Below are 14228 nucleotides of genomic sequence, written 5' to 3'. Positions count from 1 at the left end.
GCTGCTGTGTGGAGAACAGACTGGAGAGAGGCAAGGGAGAAAGTGCAGAGGTGTTAGGAGGCAAACACAATAACCAGAGGAGCTGTAATAGCCTGGCTGTTTACAGGGGTAGCAACGGAAGTGAGAAAATTGGTCAGACACTAGATATACTTTGAAGGTAGAATCAGTAGGATTTGCTGATAGTTGTATGAAGGAAAGAAAGTTAAGGATGACTCCGAACTTTTTGATTTGGGCAAAAAAGATGGATAGAATGGCCTTTTGTTGAGAAGAAGAAAACTGTGAGAGCAAGAAGTTTATAAGAAAGATCAGACTTAGTAAATAAAGTTCAGTTCAGACATAGTAAGCCTGAGATGGCTATGAAGACATGGAGGCCTAAGATGAAGATTTGGAAGTCCTCAATGGTACTTCACACCACGAGATGGATGACATAAATGAGACCAATGAAAACAGACAAAAGTTCTGAGAAGTGAGTACTGGAGCACTGTGAATTTTAGATGTTGGGAAGATGAAGAATCAGCGACATAAAATCCCAATAACAGGAAATCCACAGACTCAGAAAGTAGATTAGTGTTTGTGCCCAGGGATGGGGGGAGGGACGGAGAATGACCGGTAACAGGGCTTTTCTGGGGGGTGATAAAATTTTTCAGTGATGATGGTTACACAACCTTGTACATATACCAAAAACCACTTTTAAACGGTGCTTTTTATGTTATGTGAATTACGTCTCAACAACAAAGGTGTGTGAAAGAGGAGGCACTGATCAATGTTACCAAAAGCTGTTGAAAGAGCATTTAAGATGAGGACTGAGAAGTGAACACTGGGTTTAACGATGAGGAAAATAACTGGGGAACCTGACAACAGTGGAGCAAAAAGCCACATGGCTTACAAACCATGGAACTGGAGATTAACTCAAAGTTAAAACTGGTAACTTAAGGGGTGAGTGAACCATTTCAATCGCATTTTAAACCTTTCGGAGAGACAGTGTCTATAACTGAAAGACAACTGAGCAGGGCCCTCAACCCCTTAGATTCATCCCACCCTCAGCATCACGGCCACAGAACTTTGGGCAGAGCACTCAGTCTCTGCACCCGATTTCCCATCTGTAAAATGAGGTTTGCATCGCTCCCTGGCTACCTCACAGAGAAGCGTAACGCAAGACTTTGTGCTGCTGAGTACTGCCCTTAGAGGGATGATACAATCTGTGTTTTATTTACCTTCCTGTCTCCCACAGCACCTAACAGATTTAATATATGCTTGAATATTTGTTAAATGAAGTTAATGTATGGGCAAACCACAAGCAATACACAAACCTAAAGACATAAAAGTTAAATATTTCTACTTCCTATGTAAAATAAAGACAATGCTCATTGTTGAAATGCTTTCAAGTAACAGGACAAAAGAAGCTCTGTATTAGTTTACCCTTCAATATACCCTCGAGGGCAAGCTGCCAATGAGAAACATGTCGAAAAGCTCACATCCTTTCTTGCTTAGGTTATAACATGTTCACAGGGAGAAAAAAAGAATGAATTAATTTTTACAGGGAGAAAACAGATTAAGGGTATTTCTTTGAGCCCTGGTGGATGTGGCTCAGTAGATTGAGTGCTGGCCTGTGAGCCAAAAGGTCATTGGTTTGACTCCCAGTCAGGGCACTTGCCTGGGTTGCAGGCCAGGTCCCCAATTGGGAGTTTTGCCTGGCGTTTGACAGGCAAAAATCGATTTTTCTCTCCCTCTCTTTCTCCTTCCCTTCCCCTCTCTCTAAAAATAAATAATTTTTTTTAAAAAAGAGTATTTCTTTGAAATTTAAAAAGGCGACCAGAGTGGGTTACCTGCTGACAAGCTCTCCTCCCAATAATGTAAAATACAAATGCAAATCCTACATAGTATTTAAAGGGATTCTCTCTGAAACTGCAGTAACACAGAGTAACGTCTTACATAAGTCACAGATGCGTAGTAAAAGACTCCGATGATGCAATCACAAGCAATACTGATGATGGCTAAGCTTATTTAATATACACTTTTTCTAAAACATCTATAACATACCCAATGATTCAAATAATTCTAGAAGAGTTATTATAAACAAACAGAAAAACAGGTAAGTCTGTTTCCCGGGCAACTTATGAACGAGTTAATTATCTAAATATAATATCAGCCTGGCGATTTTTATTTAAAAAGTTATACTATGAAATTTATATATTGATCACAAGTCTGTACAGTTTAGGTAATTATAAATTCATCATTAACAATAAATTGTAAGCTACGTTTGATCACAAAATGTAAGCCACATATACACGAATACGCACGGTTCACCAACTCTGTGACTGTGGGATGTCTAAAGAGACACGCCTTTCTGCAGAACAAACCACCTCCTGGCTCAGTCGGACTGGAAACCTCATCCTTCCCTTTTCCCTTCAATGACGCGGCGCTACCAGTTCCTCCACCACCAAACTTAAATTACAAGTGCTTGAAACACAAGGGATTAAACAGGAAGAATATATAATTTCCTCACCAAAAAATACAATAAAAGCAATTATATTAGTTTCATTTTGTTTCCAGACCATCTCTAAAACAATAAAAAATAAAAACACTGATGCTCTTACCACAACTCAATAAACAGTCCCCTAGAGATTTCAATTTCTGGTTAAGGTAAGCCTGTTAAATATACCATAGACTGGTTTATTTGGTCAAAGTGGCGTGAATTTGACCCTAAGAGAAAGGAGCATTAAAAGAAACCCTTTATTCCTGGGGAATAAAAATCATCCAAAGCCACAGGCATTTGTAAACTGCATCGACGTAACCATTTTTGCTGTCTCCTGGACTCTTGCTTCCAGTGATGGGAGTTTCATAACGTATTCTAACTACACTTATTATGGTCAGAATGCTGCCGATGATATTTAAGCATATAAATGTCATGCCGAGCCACGTACAAAACACCTTGGCTTTCCCTGCACTCAACCACCACTTCTGTAACAGACCAGCTGGGTGAGAGAGGCAGCGGCTTTGAGACATTAATGTGAAGGGTCAAAAGCTGAAACAATGAACTCAAGAAAGAAAAAAGGCATTAAGATCTTCCGTTATTAGGAAGGTGGTTATGGTTTCTCACTTATAATTTATTTTGTATCTATGTGCAGAAGTTTGTAATGTACAAACAGATGCATCAAATATTAGGTATTGTAATTCAATAAAGGCTAGGATTTGAGGGTGCAAGGCTAGGTCCCACTGCTGAGGCTCAGGGTGTGCGCTAGGTCATCCAACTCGTAAGAGTCAGAACTCAAACCTAGATGTGTCTGGGGCTCAAGCCTGTGTTTATCGCCATGTTCCAGGGCTCCTGATGATCTGACATGGATATATACAGACACAGTCAGTGCAGAACAGGTGGTCAGATTCCTTCTTAGTTAAGACTAAAAATACAAATTATATACATTTGATTTTGTTAGAACAAAGTATAAAAATGATGCCATAAAAAGTATACAGAACAAAGCCCTGGCCGGTGTGGTTCACTTGGAGCATTGCCCAGTAAGTCAAAAAAGGCCGTGGGACTGATTCCTGGTCAGGGCACATAACTAGGTGACAGGTTCTGGTTGGGGCAGGAATGAGAAGGAACCAATCGATGATGTTTCTCTCCCTTTCTTCCCCTCTCTCTAAAATCAATAAACATGTCCTTGGGTGAGGATTAAAAAAAAGTATATATAACAACTAAATTTCATGAGTGATGAAAGAACTATTTAAAGCACAAATCTAAAAAAAAAATTGTCCAAGCTGCTTTTGCTTTGAGCTAATTTCCAAGAACAGATACAAGAAATGCAGCTTTATTTTTGTAACATGATTTTTGTAGCAATGATAAAGAAGTCTCTAGCAAGTTATACAGAGTAAACTAAAACACTTTTAAAATTTAGACAACAGACATGTATCTATAATTGAGGGTCTGACAAAGGCAACTTGCACGTCCAAAAGAACAAACACTAAATATTTAAGTCTCTTTTACCTTAACCTCAAATTTCTGCCTCAAAGTCTTCAATTTCCTTTAGAGACAGAAATCTGGGAAGCCAACCCTGGCCCCTGACTGCCTTCTCCAAGCACTACTCAGCCAGATGTACTTCTATCTGAGGCACTGGACCAGAGAGTATTGTCACTCATTCTCTCTACCTTTGGTAGAAACTAATTTTTTAAAAGACTTTATTTACTTATTTTTAGAGAGAGGGCAAGGGCGGGAGAAAGAAAGGGAGAGAAACATCAACATGTGGTTGCCCCTTGAGCACTCCCCACTGGGGACCTGGCCTGCAACCCAGGCATGTGCCGCCCCGAATATTTCTAAAATTATTACCCACTTGGAGAAACAGGTGAAGCTGAAGCCTGACCCCAACACAGGGAGATTTTTAAACAAGGGGGATTTTTCTTAGCATCCATCTGAAATGTCTTAAATTTTGGAATAACAAAGTCCATCTTATTTTCCTGTGCTGAAGAAACCTGTGACATTTTCTTTGAGGGACTGAGAAAACATTTTTCAGGGGATAAAAGCTTCTGCAGCGAAATGACGACTATACATGACAATGACTTAAGCTAAATTGATAGTCACCCGACAAATGAGGATCTTACATTGGGCCCATCAAAATGTACTAATAATTTTTAGACAACATTAATACATATTTTCAATGGATAGGAGTTTAAGGTAGGGAATCTATCTAGTTTATTTTTCAGGTGAATAAAAAATTTTAAATCAAGAAAGGGCCAACAGATGATCGGTAAGCAATGACAAGTGATTAAAACCAAAATACCACATTCCTAAGCTATAGAAAAGCTGCTATTCACCTGGATCTTTGCCCAGAACACAAAAATTTGAAGGAGAAATACTGGTGGTTTAAAGAGAACAAGGGTTCTGAATTTGCTGCCTCATGCCTTTTATCTGGACAGATAATCTTGACCTTGCAGAAGCTTCCTCTGCTACTGTTTCTACTGAAATGGCCATAACAACATTGGAAAATGCATCTGGGTACCAACCTTCTTACGTGGGAATCCACCGTTCAAAAAACATGCAAAGAATATATTTAAAGCTAAGATCGGAAATTTTAAGTTCTTCATAACAATCAACCCATGATTCTGTCTGGCAAAGGAGACAATGTAGCATTTAAAATGTCTCAATCTTTTAAGGTAACTGAATAGAGAGCAACATTATCTGTACTCTCCCAAGATTATGGCCCTTCCTTTGACAAAAATCACCCCCTCCCCTTTTTCCCCCTTCGAAGACCGAGTTCCTTTAAAAACTGCCACCTGCTCAGGGTGCATTTTTTTTTTCCTCCTCGAGAAGGCATCTGCACTGCAGATCTCGGCCCGGGGGAGCTTGCCAGCCAGCTCCCACCAACAGGCAAATGCGTATACAGTGGAAACTAAAAGCGGCCTGCAGTTTCCCTCCTCGTCTTTCACAGGGAGAGAAGAAGGGGGTTCCCCCCAGCCCCTGCTTTGTCTGAATATCTCCCCCTCCCCACTATCTGCGGTAGACACCTCCTTTTGTTATGCTGCGATCAATGGCAGCCCACAGACAGCATGAAATCAAAATACGGTGATGGCTGGACCTGTTTATTATCTTCTAGAATATATGCGACTGATGGCACGTCCCCACCCCCACGCCGCGCCAGGGAAGAGCAGGCTGTGTTGCAGATGCAGCCACGGATCCATCTTGGACCATCAGCAGCTCCCTCCCAAATCTTCCCTGAGCTAATTCTCATCACGCCTCCTACCTCGCAGCCTCAGGAAAACTGGGCATTCAGGGAGTCTGGCTACAGAGATTTAAAGGCAGATAAAAAGGCAAAGAGAACGGCTCCAATGTTTCCACTAAACGTCCTCGTCCTCCCCACGGGCAACCCAAAAAAAATTTGGACGACAACCATGAATGTATGATTATGTCAACACCTGTGTGCAAACCTGCAATGCAACCCTTTCACCACCATCCCCTTAAAATCGTAACTAATCATTTCTCCTACGACCAACCTGCTCAATCCTCTCAATCTCTCTAATCTCCTCCCAAGTCACCCCGGTTCGGTGGACGGCTCCCCCGATCTGGTGTTTTTCCCCAACTGGACTTGGTGTTACTGCCCACTCTCTAGAATAGCTCCCCGCCCCTAAGCTGTTTTCTTCACACCCCGTTATTTCCTCACCCCCTGGACGACCTTATGCTCCCCTCCCCCTTTAGCCCGTTTCCAGACGTCGGTCTCCGGGGTGATTCTGCCTTCCCCTTGACCCCCCACCCCACACCCCTACGAGAGGGCGGGCTCCCCCGGCGCGCGCCTCACCCGCACAGGAGGAGCCGCAGCTCTTCGCCCCCAGGGCCGGGCAGGATCCCGGGCTCCCGCTGCCGGGCGCGGAGGGCTCAGCTCCGGAGGACGAGGAGGAGACGGACGGGGACTGAGTGGCCGCCGACATCTCCGCCATGGCTGCGCAAGGGCGAAAGAGGGGTGAAGAGAGATGTGGGGCGGGAGAGAGGGAGGGGAAAGAAAGTAATAGGACAGGGGTCTCTCCGAAATCGCTTCGCTCCTCCTGTTCCGAGGACAGACTCCGACAGACTGACTGACTCAGCCGAGGACAGCGAGAGGGCGGGAGCGCGAGCGCGTAAGCGCACAAAGAGCCCGGCGCGGAGGGGTGGCGGGGGCGGGCGGCAGCCGCGTGCGGGCGACCAGCGACGCTAGACGCAGGCGCAAGAACGGTCCCTCCGCGTTTCCGCAGCGAAGGAAGGGCAAAACTGGCTTCCCGCCGCGCCCCTCCATAAACCGACGCAAGGGGCGTGGCCAAACATCAAGCCCCGCCCTCCACTGCGACTGCAGTGGGTGAGGGTCTTGCGGAATAGGGTTCCTTCGTAACTATGAATATTTTTAGGGTCAGCACATTACGTGTTTTAACGATAGACGTTTCTTTTTGCTATAATTAGGTAGAGAATATCTTTCCCAGCAATTCCAGACGGGTTGTCTTTTGCTCGATAGCTTCCCACCTGTGACTCCAATGAAAAGTGAAAATCACAGTGTGGAATAGGCCCACTCCACCAGGTACTTTATGAATTTTTCTGGATATGTCATAATGTCTTATAACCATGAGGCAGAGATGGCACGGTCTCCCATTTGGTAGGTGGAAATGGATGCTGTGCAGACTGAAAAACTATTACTCATTCCAATCACATTGCATCGCAGTCGCAAAACCTGCTTCAAATTCGTATCTCTTTACTGCTGTTCCCAAAGAGGTGTCTGGTCCACCTTGGGTCTTAAGGTCGACCTTTCCTGCGAATAGGTGATCAAGTAGAGAAGATGAATTTCGAAGGATAAAAACCTGAGCTACTGAAAAAAGGAGAGCCCAGACATAACATCCTGGCTATGCTTAGGGCGGGTAAATGAGTTACTAAAAACTGAGAGTAAGGCACAAAATTTATGATTGAATTTTATTCATAGCCTAAAAGGAGTCCTTACCAGAAAGTGTATTTGAAACCATATATCTAACTTATTTAATTTTTTTGGCTTCTCTTCATTTGGTTTGCAAAATTCAAAGCCTTCTTCCTACGTTTGGTGAAAATATTTGAAATGTGCATAATTCTTTTACAAAGGGGAGCACAGACTGGAAATAATAAAAATCAAGGCTGTAGGCTTTGTTATTGCCAAAGCCACAAATGACAACCCAAAGGGCAGGATCAGCAGATCCTGTAAAGATGCTGCCTCACGAAGGGCGAGGTAGTCAGCCAGGCAGCCACTGAAAGGAAAAGCAATCTGACCGTGGAAATCTTCTAGAACAGACAGTGGTCTACATCTACCCTTGACAGTTTTTAAGGTCAGGTAAAGCCCATGCAGGACAAAAACTCTTGGCTATTGTAACACTCTGAAAACAGGCACAGAAGGATATTGTCCCAAATAACTTTGTGGCAAATATCTTACTCTGGCACTTACAGCATCCGTTGATAATGCAGCAATCTGTCCTTTAGATGGTGAGGGGAAATACAAACCAAACAGATGACTAAGCCCATTCTGGTAAATGCAAAAATTAAAAAAAATATGTTAGTAGATGCTGGATAAGGAAGTGAATGATGCTAGTCTTTAACCTTGACAGCAACTGCTAGAATCTGGAGACCCTGGCTGGAAAGGAAACCCATTTCCATGACATCTAGAAGCAGAGAAAAGGAGCTAAAAGTCAAGACACTGATGTGGTCTGGGTGGTCTTTTCAGGCCCTTCAGATTTTTATGAGACTTTTGTGCTAGGTCCACAACTTGAAGCTACCTTTCCTTCCTGCTCTCTCTTGTTTCACCAGTAAACTTCCCAGTAAGCGAGACTGACTTTTGTTTGGGATGTTATTTGTATGTGTGATTTAGTCTACAGATGTTTACTGATCACCTGCTGTGTGTGTGTGTGACACTATCCTGGAAAATCTGGAGGTATCCAAAAAATGTTTATCCTGTCTTCAATGAGCTTACAAGCTAGTTGAGGCTTAGGACACATTCACGTGATGTTAAAAAACACAAATTAAATAGCAACCAAAAAGAATCCCAAACAACACAAACCTCTAAGGCTATAATTAGATGGCAAGTGAATTGTATAAATTTACAAGGGTAGGGTATCACCTCGTAATACCCTGTGAAGTTATAGTGGCTTTGGGAGGTTTTATGAAGATGCCCAAAGATAGGAGTTTGGAGTGGTAAAGAGGTCATTGAAGGCAAGGGGAGAATAGAGTGAAGCAGATATACAGTAAGACCTGAGCAATCGTAAAAATGCACCCCTTCCTCCCAGCCCAGACTATGGTGCATTGCAGTGCTGGCTTATCTAGCAGGAAGAGCCCAGATTGGATCGCCTCTTGCTCCTTCCCTCCACAGGCTGCCTTGGTGTATGCAATACCTAGGCCATCTGTGGTGGCTGGAGGCTCAGAAATGTGTCTGTGTATAAGGCGTTTTGGGTGTGGTTAACCCAGGTTGGCTAGAGCCAAGGGCTTCAAATGGGACAAAAGGGAGATAGAAGGAGGAAATGTGTTGAGGCCAGAGTTTGGAGAAGCAGAATTATAGAACCAAAGTATTGAGGCTTTGTCTTAAGGCTAATGAGTATTCAGTGGTAGTTTTCAGGTAGGGAAGGGCCCCTGTGAGATTTGTAAAATGCTCCCAGGAGTGTAGCCACTGCTCAGGGCTTCTATTGAGCAATTAAAAATAAAAGTATTTATTTGTTTATTTTTAGACAGAGTAAAGGAAGGAAAAAGAGAAGAGAAACATCAATATGTAAGCATGCCCCCAACCGGGTACCTGGCCTGAGTGGGAATCAAACTAGCAATGTTTTGGTTCACAGGCCAACGCTCAATCTAGCCACACCAGTCAAGGATATTGATCAGTTTTTAATGCTGAGGCACTGGGCGGGGCCTCTTCTTCCTTGGCCCTGTCCTTATGGGATTAGTATTTACATAGCTAATTTCCCACCACATTTTAGCTTCTAGGTCCATATTTTTCTTAACTTTTATGAAATATTATGTATTTTAATTAAACATTTTAAAATATAGCACTGCCCTGGCTGGTGTAGCTTAGTGGATTGAGCGCGGGCCTGCGAACCAGACGATCGCGGTTCGATTCCCAGTCAGGGCACATGCCTGAGTTGCAGGCCAGTTCCCGGCAGGGGATGCACAAGAAGCAACCATACATTGATGTTTCTCTTCCTCTCTCCTTCCCTTCCCCTCTAAAGATAAATAAAGAAAATATTAAAAAGTATATAGCACTGGTTGGTGTGGCTCAGTGGATTGATTGTCGGCCTGCCAACCAAAAGGTTGCAGGTTCGATTCCCAGTGAGGGCCCATGCCTGGGCCCATGCCCCAGTGAGAGCCAGGCTTCCCAGCTGGGGGGTGTGAGAGGCAAACGATTCATGTACCTCTTGCACATCAATGTTTCTCTCCCTCTCTTTTTCCCTCCCTTCCCCTCTCTAAATATAGATAAATAAAATCTAAAAAGAGAAAAGAAACCGTAGTCATCCAGTGTGGGTCCAACCTCAGGCTTTTCAAACAGGCTGTTTTAATTTGGATGTGGTTTTATGTCAGCAAGTTCATAGGCAAGCGTGGCATCACTGGCTATAATATTTGAAGACCAATCTTTAAGTGATCAAAATGATACTTGAATAAAAAAAGATATTTCTTTTTTTATTTTTACTTTTTTATTATTTTTTAAGATTTTATTTATTTATCTTTAGAGGGGAAGGAGATGGAGAGAAACACCAATGTATGGTTGCCTTTCGTGGGTCCCCTGCTGGGAGTTGGCCTGCAGGGAACCTGCCTGCAACCCAGGCATGCGCCCTGACTGGGAATCGAACCGCGATCCCCTGGTTCGCAGGCCCGCGCTCATTCCACTGAGCTACGCCAGCCAGGTAAAAAAAGATATTTCAAAACAGATATATGCATATTCACATCATATATATGTTCATACACACACATGTATTTTTCAAAAGCATTACAGTATACTATAAAGTTTCTTCTGTACTAACCCTCTCACCCTCCAGTCTCTCCCTCTATACACACATGGTAACAACTGTTCGGAGCTTTTTGTGGCAAATGCAAGGTGCATAAATCAAACCTGTATTTTCATCCACCCTTTTTAATACAAAGGATAGTGTGCTATACACACCATTAGTTAATCTTGCTTCTTTGAGAGTAAATTCTAGGGATCTCTCCTGTTGGCTTTCTGAAGCGTTCTGTTGGCTGAAATAACAATAATGAAGCAGCCGACAGGTCTTCAGCTTTTACTGTGTTACCAGGTCGAGGGGCTGCTATTCGGCTTTATAACACTCTGTGAGTTGGGGATGACTATTTTCTTTTTATAAACTAGGACACAAACTCATCACCTCATCTTTTACACGACAAAGTAAGATTTGTATTTAAGTAACACCCTGGGACGCCAGCAGTCCAGTCCATCCCTTCTGAGTGCCCATATTGCTTAAACATGGATTCTGCGAGTGGCAGAAGGCTGATCTGTGCTGGACACAGTCACAGCGAGTGAGGTACTTGGCCATTTACCCCACAGGACTGTGAGTCTNTTTTACTGTGTTACCAGGTTGAGGGGCTGCTATTCGGCTTTATAACACTCTGTGAGTTGGGGATGACTATTTTCTTTTTATAAACTAGGACACAAACTCATCACCTCATCTTTTACACGACAAAGTAAGATTTGTATTTAAGTAACACCCTGGGACGCCAGCAGTCCAGTCCATCCCTTCTGAGTGCCCATATTGCTTAAACATGGATTCTGCAAGTGAGTGCAGAAGGCTGATCTGTGCTGGACACAGTCACAGCGAGTGAGGTACTTGGCCATTTACCCCACAGGACTGTGAGTCTTTGCGGACAGGAATGTGCTTCATGCGTTGCTGCAGCATTACTGTCTAGCATTGTGCTTGGTACATAACAAATGCCCTATTTTTGAAAGCTTTGTAACCTGAGTCACAGCAGATATAATTGCAGAAAACAATTTTGCTATTTTTGTGCTTCATAATAATACTTGAATATGCCAAATATTAACGACTTTGTTTGGCTTTCTCAGAATGAATGAGGATAACCAATTTTTTAGCACTAACCATGCATCAGTCGTAATTACCAAACATATCTCATTTAATTTGCAACTCTGTGAGTAGTCAAATCGTTTGACAGACAACGATGAAATGAGTTTTAAAAAGTTAAGTATCTCACTCAAGTTTGGGCAGCTACTGAGCATCACAGTCAGAATTTAAAGCCACTGACCTTGACCATTCAAACACATCTACATGTCACCTACTTATGGGAAGCCACAAGCGAAGCTCAGGCTCTGGTCATCATGACTCAATTCAGGGTGAGAGGGCAGGCTATAATCAGTGTTACCAAATTTACCAGTTTGTCCGCTGTTTTGATGCCCCTGGCAAGTTGAGAAAGAAACAGCAACAATAACAACAAAACATGTTCCTCGTTCAAGTCTACCTATAATTTGTACTGTGTTATTTCAAATGCCCAAAACTCCTACAAGGTATGGAAGAGGCTGATATTGGCTAACGCTCTCCTGGATTCTGTTATATTGGGGTGGGTGTCACATTAGTATTCGCTGGTCACTTCCTGACAGGATGTATTTCCATGGGTATCTGTTGGTAGTCCTTAAAATAGAATGGGGTATTTGTTCAAATGCAAAAGTAGATATTTAATATTTAAGGAACAAGAAAGTGAATGAGCAGTGTTAGTGGTAACACATTCCTTCTTTATTCGTTTAAAAATATTTGAGTTTTTACTATCTGCCTGAGGCACTGGGGATGTAGTAGTGAACAGAAACAGACAATTCCTGTCTGTGTGGAACTTACATTTTAGCGGGAAGAGATAAACAAGAAGAGAACAAGTCAGATAATCAGTCTTTTGGACATGAACAGGGAAAGGGAATAGAAAATGCTGGGGTGTGTTACAATTCTGATAAGTCATTGGCCCTTAGTCCCTCTCTCTGAGTCTACCAAATATTGTCCTAAATTTGTGTCACGTCCTGTAGGTCCTGTCTTCTGCACCCAGTGTGAAACCCGAGCAACCACTTGCCCTGATGCTCACATCTAGTTTGTTGCTGCTCCAGCTGGTGGACGTCAGATCTAGATTCTTCCATCTAAAGCCTGAATGAGGGTATTCAAATAATCTTCAGAGTTTGGGGAGAATCAGAAAGGGCAGGGGAAAACTAACACAGAACTTCTTTAGGTAAGATTTCACTTCTCACCTAACCACTAGCTGTTAAAAATAGCTTAAGGGCTTGGCGGGGCCTAGAGGTAGCTGGAAGGAGGTTCTAGGTAGGTTATACTAGTTCAGGCAGAGGCAGAAGAAAGTAATTTGTCAGATGAATGAGTCAGTGGTGATGCCAAGAGGTGGTGGTAGTGGTATGATGGGTGCTTCAGCCTCCTATAAGCTCCACCAGATAACTTACCCCCTAGAGAACTGCCCCTACCTCAATAGATCCAAAATAACACCACTATTCAATCGTGGCAACTGACATTTTCTCAGTCACGTGTGAAGTGTGAACAAAAGCAATTCTGGAAATTTTTGTATTGATCTACCCATTCAGTTTAAGAATAGGCTTGCAAAAGCAGCTTCAAAAAAACTCCTGCAAACCTGAGGCTAACAAAAGATGGCCATGGTTTAGAGTGGACAAAGCCGGTGGGAGGGGTTTCGCTGGAAGTCCTTACGTTAGCTGTTGAGAGTGGTGTGAGAGTGCACCACCAGGCTTGGCCAGGGACGGAAATATGGGGTGATGAAGTCACAGCCGCCTCTCCTTGTTAAGTCAAAATCGTTAAGAAACCGGTGCCGCCCACCTGTGAACCTGGCCAGCGTTAAGCACCAAAACCGTCTCAAACGCGTCCGCTGGGGGTTCGATAGGGGTTCGAAGCGACTTATCCCGAGGGCTAGGTCCGACATAGACTCGCAGTAGGGTTCCGGTTTAGTAGGGCTCTAGCCCGAGTCGGCCCTCACCTCCTGGCAAGGCCTGCTGGGAATTGTAGTTCAGTTGTCGAAGAGCCGCGAGAAGCCCCATTCTTCTCTATTGCTTCCACCCCCTCCCGGGATGAGTTCGCAGAACGGAGCGAGCTGGAAGGGACCCAGAGCGCAGACGGACCCTAACGGACCGTCGTCCTCAGTGCGCAGTCCCAGGTGGACGGCGGCGCGCCTCGCGCTCCCGCGCACGCGCACTCACGTCCGCGGTGGCGGGATTCGCCCGCGTGCGCCTTCCCGCTCCGGCCTCGCGTCGGGCCTCGCCCATCAGCCCTGCGCTCGCTCCCTCGCGGTTCCGCGCGCCCCTCCTCCCCAGTTTCTGCCACTGCCCAGGCCCCGCCCGTTTCTCGCCTCCAGGGCCTAGTTCGTTCCCGCCCAAGCCCTCCCCTCTCTGAGCCCTTGCTGCTTCTGCTGAAAGCTGAGGCTCCATGTTTTCTCCCCAGCGAGCGGTAGCGGCAGTCTCGGGAGGAGCAGGTGAGGCGCCTAATTCCCCCCGAGCCCGCTCTATGGCCAACCCTGCTGCCCTCCCTGCTAGAGCTTGGAGGAGGCCGCCTGTTCGCACCACTGTCCCTTCTTGTCTCGGGGCTGGAACCGCACGCCCCACACTGGGGTTCCTCGGCTCGCGAATGCGGGGCTGGGGGCTGCTCGCAGGGCCCGGCCGGTCGGACTCGGGCGACGCCCTGCTCGGCCTTCTGTTGGGAGCGGCCGCCTTCGGGGGTCGGGCCCTGCTCCCGGGAAAGGCCGCTAGTGCTCCTCTGGGCTGTCGCTG

At 44.7% G+C, this 14228-nt stretch overlaps 2 protein-coding genes across 6 annotated transcripts in view; one reads left to right on the top strand and one right to left on the bottom strand.

Moving 5' to 3' along the window:
- RTN3 (reticulon 3) overlaps window positions 1-6643 on the bottom strand; it is a 52780-nt gene extending 46137 nt beyond the window's left edge. The window contains exon 1 of one of the 2 annotated variants that reach the window (XM_037052994.1): window positions 6285-6643. In XM_037052994.1, the coding sequence (XP_036908889.1) occupies window positions 6285-6423 (139 nt within the window). In that variant the 5' untranslated portion in view covers window positions 6424-6643. The remainder of the gene's footprint in view (window positions 1-6284) is intronic. The other variant, XM_037052995.1, reaches the window with a different exon arrangement.
- A 6889-nt stretch (window positions 6644-13532) lies between these two features.
- Window positions 13533-14228, top strand: part of ATL3 (atlastin GTPase 3) — a 33746-nt gene continuing 33050 nt past the window's right edge. For 2 of the 4 annotated variants that reach the window (XM_037052989.1, XM_037052988.1), the window contains exon 1: window positions 13773-13933. In XM_037052989.1, the coding sequence (XP_036908884.1) occupies window positions 13888-13933 (46 nt within the window). In that variant the 5' untranslated portion in view covers window positions 13773-13887. Of the gene's footprint in view, window positions 13619-13772; window positions 13934-14228 lie in introns of those variants that run through there. The other 2 variants (XM_037052991.1, XM_037052993.1) reach the window with 2 other exon arrangements.

This window comes from Sturnira hondurensis, unplaced genomic scaffold (assembly GCF_014824575.4).
Source record: "Sturnira hondurensis isolate 20B ecotype Veracruz unplaced genomic scaffold, ASM1482457v3 Scaffold0007797, whole genome shotgun sequence".
In the NCBI taxonomy this organism is placed as follows: Eukaryota; Metazoa; Chordata; class Mammalia; order Chiroptera; family Phyllostomidae; genus Sturnira; species Sturnira hondurensis.
The sequence above is the reverse complement of the archived record's forward strand: the minus strand, read 5'-3'. Positions and strand labels throughout refer to the sequence as shown.